Genomic DNA, 13,565 nt, shown 5'->3' with positions numbered 1-13,565 from the left:
CAGAATGGAGCTGTTAAGCCTTTTTTTGCGTTTGATATACGTGGACTTCGATGTTTGGAGATATACACGTTAATGTCGAAATCGACCAGAGAACTCCGTTAAGCCTAATTTCCGATTATAAGAAAGTAGACGCGTGATGATTAACCCTTCGTCTCCACTGTTATTTTTTGATACACGGTTTCCACTGTGGACACTCTGGCGATCGGATATTATTTTACAGGGAAATCTCCGTCAAAAAATTGCGAAAAAATTCTTGAATACAGAAAAATATATGTATTTCATACCCCAATATGTTTTGGATCGAAATCTTTAGTGACTGTTTGAAATAAAATCTTACAGTTAGCTACAATGAGAGCTTTGCAATATCCGCCTAGTACTAAAGTGTACACAGTGGAGACGAAGGGTTAGCCATCGTTTTTGCGGTACGAGCTTAGTGTAAATTTCTGTATTACAAATTGACCGACAGAAGAAATGCACATTGTGTACAGAGGATTACTTATGCATAAAGCTATGACAGCAAAATTGTTGTGACAAGCCAGGCTTCGGACTGACTGGCTGTGCACTTGTTGCAACATACACAATGAGTGGCGTTCAATCGAGCCGTTGTACAGCTTCGCCGGCACGCACGTGCTTCTATAATATACCCTACTTAAAAATTTTCGTAATTCTACAGCGGTTGACAAATTCATATACAGTGTCCATAAACGGCGACGAAACGCAAACAGACCAGTTTGTCATTGCGGTATGGGCAGTTTTTAGATGTGACCTTCGCAAAACTTTGCCGTACGCAGGTATCGTTGTACCTACACGCCTACACGTGTATCTTACCTGCGGCTTAAAAGACTAAAAACGCTCATTTATCAGCCACAAACATGTCCGAAATAATATTATGATCGTGGTACATTTTACGTACATGTCTGTAATTATATGCATACATACTCGCTTTATGCATACGTCGAGGTGACAAGTCACAAGATGAAGACACGTGTATACATTTACAACGTCATATACGTACATATACTTGCATATCTATAAGGTTGACAAGGAAAGAAACAAAGAAAAAAGTATGTAGCAGGATAATAAGCTGAATTATATTGAAATAAATTTTCCCTCTTATCAAATCAATAATTATCATGTTTTTTTCTCGCCATAAAGGAAAGCGGAACTTGTAAAAGCAGAGATCGGGTTTTATCCCGACTTATGACGTGGCGCAGGATGATCGATAACAAATTCTCGCTTATCCTCACACACGCCTGTATGCAAATACGATGTTGAATTCCTGTGTCGAAAGCACGAAGCTTAGGCGTACATAATGCCAACAAACTTTGTTTCGTTATACGCTCGGATGTCGTATACGTGGTTGCTTATTAATAACTTGGGCACATATAGAGGATATAGCGTTTCGTGCTCTGCGGGGTGTCACACGCCAAAGCATCCACTCTCCGTCAATTCTCTTCTCTAATGAAGTATGAATCCGGGCTGAATGGGATTATGTAAATAAAAAAATTCCTTTCGCTAATCTATTCAGGCCTATGAAGTGTTTGAATATCTTAATAAAATCATCGATTGTTTCACGCGTCAGATTACCACCCTGGCAATACGAATACTGCATAATTCCGATGACTTTTCTATTTCTCTCTCTAATTCCTATTTTGATGTGACGCCGAAGGTGGTTGACTAAGCTATTAGCCTCTTTCCAGGGACGAATCAGCCCCATTGCGCCCCACGGTCAAATGTTTTTTATTCGTACTAATTAATGGCTCGAAATACGCGGGAACTTGAGTAAATAATGTAAAAACAGTGTGCAAATTTTGAAATACGAAATAAAAGGTGTGGTCAATGAAAACAAATTTCATTTCTGTATTTTTAACATGAGCTTATCATGTTCCGCAGCATGTAAGCTTATTCAAAATCTTTGAAAAAATTACTTCTAGTGCAAAACAGACTTGTGTAAGTTTACTAAAGGCACTGGACCCACTTAATTGTTTACACAACTCTCGAAGTGGCAGTGAGTGAAAAATAGGGAAGTTATTCGCGTCACGCAATATATGCTCTTATCATGCTGGAGCGTTTAGCTAATAACTCTCGAATAGTGTTTGGATGGAATATCTCCGCACACGAATTGCTTGATTTTCTATACAATTTTAAAAACAACAGGTAATTGCTATTCCAGCGTTGGTTCAGATACTGTCGCCAATAGGTTTTAGAATGTGAATATGAGTGGGCCATTTTTTTAATTAGGTATGCGAACATTTCTAGATATTTTTGCATGGATACCAGAACTGAGTAATTCGACATAACACTCAGTATCCGTCTAAGTCTTGAGGATGTTTTTTACTCTGAGCATTACACTTAACCGTGTAATTTGTTACGTATTCGATCTTTCTCTCGGATCATTAAGGTGTATCATTATGCTTCATAACTCGCGCATGAAAAGGCGAAAATTATTTTTTGGATACAGAGATCTGATCTTTCATTATTATTATTTTTTTTTTTCGTCCTTAGCTCGCCTCCGTGTCAGTGATTACATTGTCATTAGCAGTCTTGGCGTGATCCCGACGAAATTATGTGGCTAGTTAGGACAGGTTCTTTGTCGCGTGTATTAGCACTAGCCTTGCAGCAGTCCAGTTTCATTTTTCAACAATTTATAGTTGTCTCCTTAAATCCATCGTACGCCGACTCTGCGAAATGGTAACATCTGCATTCTGGATCATTCCGCGATCGATTGGATAAGACGAATGTTTACATAATATAATTATGGAATAAACGGACTTGATACACTTATTTATCATCGCGTATAGCTGAGTAAACGTTGTGTCGTCATGTTGCATAACAATCTTGATTTTCTATTTACTTTCGGTACTTATCATCTTTTTCCTCGCACCGTGACACGGTTATCTTTTTGCGGAGAACGAACCCTGCGGTACATATTATTTGCACTTGTTATACAGTTTTTTTTCTTTGTCATTGAACGCAGATAATCGAGTTTCTATACGCATTATAGTTAGAGGTCAGCCTGTGTAGGCTCGGGCTTAGTTCCAGCGACATCAATTCAGTTTGTAACTAGCAAAAACTGACCACTATATGATTTCACACAAATCGTGACTTTTACATCACTTTGTGTACGCAAAAGGACGGACGAAACAAAAAGGTGGCAAAAATCTTATCGAGAAGAAATAAAATTAATTTCAGATTTAGTATGTACATGATTTTACCAAAATAACACTTTCTTCAGCTTCACGTCTATCTGATTATTTTTTTGCAAAAATTGTTATAACTGCAGTATTAAAATATTAGAATTCGAATTTTCATATGATTTGAATTAATATGTGGCGATGCGGCCCGCCACCTATCGTCCTTCGCATCAACATTGTAAAAACGGGTATAGAATGGTTAGTCGCAGGCAGCCGTAGTCGTGTAAACGTAAAATGCGTTAGAATTAGAATCAACACGTTACCACATCTGCAACGTTCATCTCGTAACCGTTTACGCAATGTATGAACTTAAAATAAATGATATTACGACGTTATCCCAGAAACCGAACGCCTTCTGTCGTCTAACTATACAGTTATACTGCCTATGTACGAAAAACGATTCAAGCTAGCGCTCTATCGCATTTCCGACCAATGGCCATAGAAGACGCAATGGCTGCCGTCTTCTTCCACTGTCAAGTCTACATCTTGTCAGTTCTTGTTAAAGTCGTCGAAATCAAACATTGGTTGTTATGTGTGTGAGATGTTAAATGTGTAGAGTGCCGCGGCTCTCGACGTTTGTACTAAAAGTTGGAGCGAAATTAATCAGCACATCGGTATAATCTCCGGGGATCGAGCTTCTCCGTTATAAATCGAACGAACGGCATACTTGGCGAAACCAGGTTATGTGAAGCTTGTGTTGATTCCACAGTGGCGAGATATTTTCAACGTCGTAACAACACCGTTCGTGAAAGGTAAGTTTAACGTTATGGTAATTCATTTCACCTCACTAATAACTGCAGTCTAAGAGTTCGCATTTGGATTGACCAATCGATGAATCAATTTTCATATTATTTTCACGCTTATGTCACACGGCCTTCTTCTTTCCCACTCGTTATTTAGAATAAAGGAAAGTAATGTGATTGTTATTCTTGTTCAGATGTCGAACAGAAACGACGGCAGAGGGGATCCTGGCCCAATACCGCAAAGGTGGCTGCACTGTCCTAGAAAGGCGGTTAAACTGATACAGAACAAGTTTCTGGCCTTCAAAACGCCGCTTTCGGGTCATTTCGACGAGCAGGTGCCGGAAGAAAGTCGATTCTCCATAGACATGCTATTCGCTTCGCTTAGGAGTCAGAAAATAAAGCTCGGCTTGTGGATAGACCTAACTAACACTTCAAGATTCTATGACAAACGTGAAGTCGAGGCAAACGGATGTCGTTACTTGAAGCTTCCGTGCAGGGGTCACGGCGAGACGCCATCCGAGGAGCAATCACAAACCTTTGCTCGGGTCTGCAAGAACTTTATTGCCCATAACCCGCTCGAGATTGTTGGTGTTCATTGCACGCATGGATTCAACAGAACCGGGTTTCTCATCATAAGCTATCTTGTGGAGAATGATGGTACAAGCGTTGATGCTGGCCTCGCAGAATTTGCTACTGCCCGACCTCCTGGTATATACAAAGGTGATTACATCAGAGAGCTTTTTCGGAGGTACGACGACATAGAGGACGCTCCTTCACCTCCCGCTCGCCCTACATGGTGCCTGGAGTACGATGACAGCGACGGAGAAGACAGAGACGAGGGCTCAAGTGCTGATTCTAATGCAAACAGCAAAGGGTCAGGAAAAAAACGGAAACGAGAGCACAAGCACAAAGATCCCACCTTCATGGCAGGGGTTCCTGGGGTTAAGCCACTTGCTGAGCAGCCAAAGTTGTCGAAAATTCAGCAGAAAGTTCAGGAGATGTGTGGCTGGGAAACGTCAGGCTTCCCTGGGTCTCAGCCCGTCTCTATGGACACTGAGAACATCAAATTGCTCCACGAAAAACCGTACAGAGTATCTTGGAAGGCTGATGGCACCAGGTTAGACAGTTATTCCTGTCTTTTGCCGCTTTGCATTACATTATCGTTGTATATTTATGCAGGTACATGATGCTAATACAAAGCAATGGCGAGGTATTCTTCATCGACAGAGATAACTCCGTCTTTCAAGTTGACGGACTTACTTTTCCACACCACAGAGCCAACAACAGACTTCTCAGAGATACTCTTTTAGACGGAGTGAGTAACAAATGATTTCTTCCACCTTGGTCGAAATAAACTTTTATTTATTTATTTATTCATATTAAACGGAATAAATCCCTTACTGCAAAGTATACAATAATGTTTGGCCTTAGTAGAGCCAACAAATGCCGTAGTCTAGCTACAGATGTAGCATGAATGAACATTAACAAACATCAGAGAAGGAACAAACAAAAATGAAAAAAACTTCATATTCATATTTTATTACATTTCTTGAGATCCTATTGATACATTAAAAATTACTATTATAAGGATCAAATCATTCATTGCGGTCATTGCAAAGTAGACAGTCTATCCATTGGGAGATGTAAAACTAAAATTTGCTCTAATGAGAAAATAGTAATCGCTGTGACGTAGTTGTAAAATTTGTGAAATGTTTCGTCCTCAACTCTTTGCCAACCATCGAGTAGCTTGAAATTTAGTTTGCGTATCATTGCAGGAAATGGTGATCGACAGAGTCAACGGCAAGGAGTATCCGAGGTATCTCGCCTACGACGTCGTTACTTACGACAATACAGACGTCAGCAAGTTATCCTTTTATCCAGATCGTTATAACATCATAGAAAAGGAAATAATGGCTGGACGATATAGGGCACTGACAGAGGGAAGACTGCGTAGAGACCATGAACCATTTTCCGTCAGGCTAAAGCAGTTTTGGGACGTGACACAGGCACCGAGTTTGTTGAGCGAGAAGTTTGCGAAGCAACTGGGACACGAACCAGATGGACTTATATTTCAGCCAGCTAAGGAGCCCTACGTTCCTGGGCAAAGTCCGGAGGTTCTTAAGTGGAAGCCGTTGTCAATGAATTCTGTGGACTTCAAATTGAAAATTACCACCGAATCGGGAGAAGGAATTCTGCCGAGAAAAGTAGGCCAGCTTTTCGTCGGTGGGACAGACGTACCCTTCGCACTTATGAAAGTTACTAAGTTAACTAAAGAGATGAATAACAAGATCATAGAGTGCAATTTTGAAAATGGGCAATGGGTATTCATGAGGGAGAGAACTGACAAGTCGTTTCCCAACTCGTATAAGACTGCTCAAGCCGTGTGTCAGAGCATTCAAAATCCCGTTACGACCGAACGGTTATTCGACTTCATAAAGAGGCATAGGTTCCCTCAGGATGACGCAGATCTAATGCCTCCGCCGAACAAGAAACACAGATGACAAAATAACTAGGCACATTTAATGCGTTATTCAAATTTGTTATCTTGTCAACACGAGCGGGGAGAGGCGTAGTTTTTGGTTTTTTTTTTTTCATCTCGATTTGTTTCAACTGTGGTTTTTCGTTAGCCAAAAACTGTGCAATTTTTCCTGCCAATTTTAATCGAACTTCATATTTGGCACGTTCACTTCCTGCTACCATTAGTTAGCTAATACAAATAGACAGATGAGTAAAGGGTCAACTTGGCGAAAAAATTACATTTAAAATTCAGTCTATCTGAATTCTTAGGAATCTGGCTACTGTTAGTGCACACTGCCATATTACCTTCGGCTTACATCAGTGGTTTCATGAGTTCACTTAATCGGCCTAAGGTTACATGGCAGAAACATATCAAAAAAATGCTTGGCCCTAGAACTGATTATGCTATCTGTATTATTCGCTACCTACATGAATGTAAAGGAGTTAGTAAATATTTTTACGCGATCAAACACCGATATATTAGTGATCGGAAATTGCAAGATTTCGTTAACTTAAGATTATATAACACGTCTCAATAGCACGACTGAACGAAATGATGTATTTTTTTTTCCCCGACCTCTACATTGTCTTACAGATATTTTAGAATATCATGCAACTGAAATTTGTAACAAATAAGATATTCAGAATTGTACCAAATAAATTTATTGGTAGAGTAATATAAACCTTAACGCATGGTTTTTTTCAATCTTTTTTTTCCAACACTTATAGGTATTTAAAATAATTAGTTAAATTTATATTGCAGGTACTTTGGTTTTTAGTTAAATCAAACGACAATTTTGAATCTTTTATTGTACCAATTATACTCAATTTAGAATACAAATTGTTATCGTATTTTGAGATACCCTTGTGTATGTCTTGTGTAACGTCTCCATTGCATTATGTTTTCTACTCTGAGCATAACAAGATAGACATGAAGTAAAGTAAATTGAGAATGGAATTCGGAATTTCCCTCTTCAATGTTTGCGGTTGAATATTTCACCAATTTAAATATCGTCTCGTAAATACACGATGATGCCAGTTAAGAATAGTGATTACATTACACATGTTATTCTGTCCAAGCGGCGTATGTATTATATTATAATCTAAAATATAAATAGACTAATCATTTATGTACTCAAGGGATTTATTATTTTTTCATCCTATTGAAATCAGTAGGCGATTGTTGTTTTGTTCATTAACAACTACAATATATACATTGATACGTACTTGTCCTCAAATTTTTTCATCCTTTCTCTACTAATTACCAATTTTGTTTAAACTATTATTACCTTTGCCAAACTCCTCTACGTTTTTTTACTTCCTCCATCAGTTTACCGCCGTTAAAAATAAACCATCGCTATTCATCCAATTGGATGAACTACTGTAACATTGAATTAATACAACAAATGAGAACAACGTTATGTAAGTTGGAAGAAAAAAATCACTGCTGATTCAACTTCAATCTTAATTTTACAGACAGAACGGTGATGATATGGTGCACAAAGGATCTGTCATCAAAGGATAGAAAATCGTTGCGTGTCAACATCGAGTACGATCATGCGTCTCTGTTGCGCTGGTCACCAGACAGCAAGGCTTTCATGATACACAAGGCTATCGCAAACACCGTAGAAGTATATAAAGTCACGAGAAAGCCTGACGGTTTCCCAGCCTCAGTTACAAAGGCGATTGAATTTCCAAAGGTAAGAAAAATTCATAGCCTTCATAAAGTAAAGTCTGTTTTGAGAAATATCTTGCTTATATTGTGCTAAATATATGCATTGGTTCTAATAAATCTCTTGTAAATATTTGTTTTAGCAACATAACGACGATGTTGTTGGTATGGACATAGCATGTAACGGGCGTTACATTATGACCTGCAGCAATACGACGCAGCTACTCGTGTGGGACTTGAAAGGACAGCTGCTATCAACGATCGATACTTATCTGATGACAACGCATCGGGCTCGAATATCTCCGTGTGGTCGTTTTATTGTTGCATCAGGTACTACTGTTGTTCCAAAATACTGTGTGGTCAGACTATTTCTTTTCCATTTATGCGACTATGTCTCATTAGGAGATTTTTTCTACAACTGAGAGATTTTAGCGATATAAACATTTTATTTTCTACCGTTTAAACAGTATGGAGCAGGTACCATGGATTCAAATACCATGATTTAACGTTCTTGTAGGTTTTGCGCCGGACCTAAAAGTATGGGAAGTGGAATTCACGAAGGCAGGAGACTTCAAGCAAGTATCGAGAGCCTTTGAACTCAGCGGTCACAACTCCGGTGTTTATGATTTTGGATTCAGCGCAGACACCAGTCACATTGCAAGCGTTTCTAAGGACGGAACATTCAACCTTTACGATACAAAAAGTGAGGCTCGATCATCTACTTTTTTCTTGATTCAGGACTTAGTCTTGATGTTCCAATCAATTTCTACACGAGCATTGATGATTCGAAACAAAAGCACCTCAATTCTAGCCTTGGGAAATTTTTTATCAGTACTATAACAACGATACCCGGTTATTACACAGTTGAATACAAGAAAGGAGAGACTCCGCGTCTCCTGTTAACTGGATCATGGGCTGGAGGTTCTAATGCTCGACTCGCACTGTCTCCAAACGCCGAAGTCATTGTTATCGCACATGGGACATCATTGTCGTTCTTTTCTGCTTTGACCGGTGAATTGGACCTTACGATCACGGACGTTTTCAACGGTGAGTCGTAGTGATTTGGCATTGAATAATTCAAGAATTAGTGTACAGAAAATTTGTTGGTTTCATTTTTATACACCGTTCTTGAATCTTTCGTTGTTTCTTTGTTACCAGCTGCGCTAATGCGATAAAAATTTCGAAGTAATAACACTGATCTGAATTTCATTTCAGGACCCGCAACTGGCCTCCTCTTCGACGCTCTTGGGGAGCATGTTTTGGTATCTGGAGATAAGCATATAAAAATATTCCACAATGTTACTGGCTACAAGACGGCGATTGCATCCGCCCGCGAGAAGCTCAAGCAAAAAATTTCGTCAGCCACAAAAGAACGTCTGGAAAAAACTATTGCCGACAGTCAGAAATTTCTTGAAAACATAGCTCAACGCTAAATAAATCTGGTAATAAGTTCCTTGCCATCAGATAAGTTTCTGGGTATTTGATCGGCGATTGACATTATTTTCTTATATGAAGCTGTTCATTGCTTGAACACTACTTGCATGAAATTCGACAAATATTTTACTGCAGAATTTTTTCACACTATTATCCCGAGGGTTTGTAATTGATCGTGGAGTAAAACGAAGAAAATAGAGCGTTCTAATCAATCCTACATTCCATATAAAGTCCAAGGGAACGTTAATACATATTCATTTACTTTTTGTACTCCCTTGTCTGCTTCTATATCAAAAATCACTTATCAGTCTCACATCAATATTCAAGAAAGTGATACGAAATGTATCCAAACCTATATTGTATACTAGACATTTTGTATGTAAAATAAGTGTTTTTCATGTTGATACAATAAAATAATAAAAATTATCGCCATTCTATTATTTGGCTGGATTGCTCGGTACGGGATTGAATCGAACAATTGCTCATTAAAAATTGATACTCCATGGCTGACTCGATTAGACATGAAACCTTTGACACGTTGTCAATTTTGATCTTAGACATAAGCACTTTAACTGATCTTACCAATAGCTGTAAGCGTTTGCTTGAGAATAGAGAATTAATCGCTGTACTTTGTGAACATGACCAAGTTTCAGGATATCGAATTCCTGACAAAGCAGAGCTCGAACAATTTGGCTGACATACCAGATAACGAAGACCTGAGTACGTAAATAAATCACAGAGGTCTGATCGCGGCATAATTACAACTTCTGAAACAGTGTAAAACTTCACCATTTCAGTCGTCAAATATCTTTTGCTCCGTTATAATCAAGGGAAACTCTACACTTGGGTTGGACCGGTACTATTGGCGTTGAATCCTCGTCAGCCCAATTCAGATCTGTACGATTGTTGTCGTCAGGATCGCTTTATAAACCCTTTGAACAATGCACGGCCAGAGCTACTAGAACCGCATGTGTTCGCAGTGGCAGCAAAAGCTCGTTACAGACTTGCTTGTGGTCTGGGCAAAATGCACCAAGTGATCGTAATCAGCGGAGAAAGTGGATCAGGAAAAACTTTTTCAGCATGCAAGATTTTGAACTTTCTAGCAGCAACTGATCTAAGCAGTTGCGATGGAATGGAATCAACTATTTCAAAAATTGGCAAAGCCTGCTCGGTTGTATCCTCATTCAGCACTGCTAGCACCGAACGAAATCAACACAGCTCTAGGCACGGACAACTCGTCCAGTTACAGTATGTGAACGGATCCATACACGGGGCTGTGATAAACTCCTTTCTCCTTGAACAGAGCAGAGTCACTGGGGCCTGTAATAACTTTCATATTTTTGGTCAGGTCTGCTGTTGGATTAATCAATTTAATGAGTTGTTCCAATTTTGTGGAAACATTGACTTGTAAAGAATTTGAACGAACAATTTAAGAGTTTGAAAATTAGGTTTGGACAATATTCTCACAATTCTAGATGTTGGCTGGTTTATCCGATTCGGAATTGGGTACTTTGAAATTATCTAGAACCATTCTTTACGAGATTATCGCAAACGACAGTCACAGTATTTTGAATGAGGCTTATGTCAAAGGGTTCAAGGAGACTGTCGAAGCAATGAATTACCTACGGATTGGGGAGAACCAAAGGAATGATATATTCAAAGTTATCGCGCTCCTCCTCCACTTGCGAAACATACAATTCCACGAACGACTATCAGTTGGTTGTGATGTCGACGTGCAGAAAAAAGGTTCTCTTTCATAATCACGTTTTCACTATCTACCTCTCTCTGTTTATAGATTTTTTTATTCAAAGATCACTTGACAAAGGACTTCCTCGACTTGAATAAAATTTCCCCCAGAATCATCAGACGCTCTTGAAGGCGCCTGCCACTTGCTTAGACTGCCGATTCCTGATCTGATCAAACTACTAACTACAAGTATGATCACACCTCGGAGCAGGCTACAAAGGCATTCGACATATTACTGCACCATAACTAGCGTCGAGGGGTGTAACACCAGATTACACAGTATAGTCAGATATTTGTATTTTCAACTGTTTTATTGGCTGCTAAATCGTTTGAATGAAATATTAACGTCTCCGAAGGAGAAGCCAAAATTATTAGGTAATGCAATTTCGATCCTTGAGACTTTTTAATTTCAACCAGTAAGGAAAGTTTAACGTCACATGAAAGCATCTCATTTGTTCTAGGTGTACTAGATATTTTTGGATTCGAATTCTTCTCTGTGAATAGTATCGAACAATTAAGCATTAATTATGCGAATGAAAGACTGCAGCTATATTTTGTCGAGAAATATTTAGAAGCCAGTAGATCAGAGCTGGAGAGTGAAGGACTGAGTTTATCGCCACCTCCATCCACAGCCACAAACCACCAGGAACGTCTTGCTGCAATTGAGAATTGCTTATTTCCAGTATTAGACGATGTAATACATCATACAAAAATAGTGGTGAAAGTTTAATGTCCTCTCTCCACAAGCCTGATACAAGTGATGATATTTTAGGCTTGTTTGATCGCCAGAATACAGAAGTATTCAAGTTTTGATCAGCTTGCGCTTCCGACTAGTTACGCCAGTACAAATTTCATACATGACAAAGGTGAAACATTTGCGATCCGCCACTATTCACATATTGTAGAATACAGCACAGTTGACATACTTCGTAAAAATACGGACAAGGTATTTCATGAACGAATTAAAGGTCGTCTGAATGGTATAAATGTGAGTTGACAATGTCGTAGGTCCCTGCCGAGCTGGTATCCACGCTCAGCCTTTGTCAGAATAAATTTATTCTGCTCTTATTAAACAAAGAAAATACGAATAAACAATTCCACCTTCATCAAGAGCCAGAATTTGATAGAAAAAAGAAAAATACGACCTTGGGAAAATTCAAACATAGTATGGATGCACTGATGAAAGAACTCGACAAATACGATTTACATTATATTCGCTGCATCAAACCTGCTAACCAGTAAATAATTGTTAATTCTTTCGTTATTATTTTCATTATTCATCCACACTTTTTTTATCAGTATCGACGAGGGTGAAATGATGAAGGATTTCAAACAACAATTAGCGTGTACCGGTATAACGGATGCTTTGACACTAGCTCGATGTACGCTTCCAATTCAGCTCAAATATGAAGAGTTTATAAAAAGATATTCCAAGCAAATAACGGGTTAGTCGATGATGATGCAGACATATTAAGCTTACGCTGTGCGTACTGCATGGTAGTCAACGATTAATACATTCGATATAAGGGATTGAGTCTAAACTTCAGTAAATTTTAGCAGAAGTCAAAGATCCGATATGGATTTGTAAAAAGATTTTAAAACGAGATTTGAATGGCGATGAATTGCAATCGTTGGTGCACTTTGGTAAACATCTGGTTTTCCTGACTGAAGCAGTATTATATAAACTGGAGTTAGTAAGGGATGAATTCCGATCCCAGTGTGCTTCTAAAATACAAAGCCTTTGGCTAAAGTACAGTGAGTGGAACCTGATCTGATAATGTTTACGGTTGTGCAGATACTTATTTTTAATATTATGCATTTTCTAGAGGTGAAAAAACGATCCACTGGTCTAAAACTGTTGAGTGCATGTATTGATTCAGGAACTAGCAATCCTGAACAGGTATGAAAGAGTCAAAAGCAATGACTTCAATCATTTTATAGCATCAAGATTTTTCGGAACATACAGAATTATTTTTAAAGGTTCCAAACATCAATACGGAGAAAACGAACCTGATCACAGCTAGCCGAACATCCGGAATACATGATGAATTTACAGTAATGCAAAGTAAACGCGCAAGTGATTTCTCAACTTACATAAACGATGACCGTGCTTTTTTTTACCAACATAGAATACTCAGCAGAAGACGAATAGCTGATGTAAGTACTGGAATTCGTTGATCTGTATTTACCAATGGATTTGGAAACAGCAGCAGATTTTCTGATCAATTCAATACTAGTAACAATTTTTTTGAAAGTAAC

General features: G+C 38.7%; 3 protein-coding genes across 3 annotated transcripts in view; all 3 read left to right on the top strand.

Annotated features, from left to right (window-relative positions):
- LOC124218470 (transducin beta-like protein 2) overlaps positions 1 to 10,033 on the top strand; it is a 52,506-nt gene extending 42,473 nt beyond the window's left edge. The window contains exons 3-7 of the mRNA XM_046624973.2: positions 7,931 to 8,154; positions 8,270 to 8,456; positions 8,644 to 8,829; positions 8,991 to 9,173; positions 9,342 to 10,033. Of these exons, the coding sequence (XP_046480929.1) occupies positions 7,931 to 8,154; positions 8,270 to 8,456; positions 8,644 to 8,829; positions 8,991 to 9,173; positions 9,342 to 9,559 (998 nt within the window). The 3' untranslated portion in view covers positions 9,560 to 10,033. The remainder of the gene's footprint in view (positions 1 to 7,930; positions 8,155 to 8,269; positions 8,457 to 8,643; positions 8,830 to 8,990; positions 9,174 to 9,341) is intronic.
- Positions 3,621 to 7,680, top strand: mRNA-cap (mRNA capping enzyme). The gene is made up of 4 exons (XM_046624974.2): positions 3,621 to 3,946; positions 4,132 to 5,054; positions 5,117 to 5,252; positions 5,713 to 7,680. Exons 2-4 carry the CDS (start codon positions 4,132 to 4,134, stop codon positions 6,436 to 6,438), a joined length of 1,785 nt encoding a protein of 594 aa, XP_046480930.1. The 5' UTR covers positions 3,621 to 3,946; the 3' UTR covers positions 6,439 to 7,680.
- A 165-nt stretch (positions 10,034 to 10,198) lies between the features above and the next one.
- Positions 10,199 to 12,036, top strand: LOC138191048 (unconventional myosin-XIX). The gene is made up of 5 exons (XM_069136517.1): positions 10,199 to 10,280; positions 10,391 to 10,908; positions 11,036 to 11,306; positions 11,418 to 11,495; positions 11,768 to 12,036. The coding sequence occupies exons 1-5, from the start codon at positions 10,199 to 10,201 to the stop codon at positions 12,034 to 12,036; spliced, it is 1,218 nt and encodes a 405-aa protein (XP_068992618.1).
- Positions 12,037 to 13,565: the final 1,529 nt, after the last annotated feature.

The sequence above is a fragment of the Neodiprion pinetum genome, chromosome 5 (assembly GCF_021155775.2).
Source record: "Neodiprion pinetum isolate iyNeoPine1 chromosome 5, iyNeoPine1.2, whole genome shotgun sequence".
Classification (NCBI taxonomy): Eukaryota; Metazoa; Arthropoda; class Insecta; order Hymenoptera; family Diprionidae; genus Neodiprion; species Neodiprion pinetum.
The sequence above is the reverse complement of the archived record's forward strand: the minus strand, read 5'-3'. Positions and strand labels throughout refer to the sequence as shown.

Excerpts from the sequence above, each read along its gene's own strand:
- mRNA-cap (XM_046624974.2), top strand. The coding sequence starts at position 4,132 with ATGTCGAACAGAAACGACGGCAGAGGGGATCCTGGCCCAATACCGCAA. Across the intron at positions 5,055-5,116 it reads TGGAAGGCTGATGGCACCAG|GTACATGATGCTAATACAAA; the intron begins GTTAGACAGTTA and ends ATATTTATGCAG. Across the intron at positions 5,253-5,712 it reads GAGATACTCTTTTAGACGGA|GAAATGGTGATCGACAGAGT; the intron begins GTGAGTAACAAA and ends GTATCATTGCAG.
- LOC138191048 (XM_069136517.1), top strand. The coding sequence starts at position 10,199 with ATGACCAAGTTTCAGGATATCGAATTCCTGACAAAGCAGAGCTCGAAC. Across the intron at positions 10,909-11,035 it reads ACTTTCATATTTTTGGTCAG|ATGTTGGCTGGTTTATCCGA; the intron begins GTCTGCTGTTGG and ends TCACAATTCTAG. Across the intron at positions 11,307-11,417 it reads TGTCGACGTGCAGAAAAAAG|AATCATCAGACGCTCTTGAA; the intron begins GTTCTCTTTCAT and ends AATTTCCCCCAG.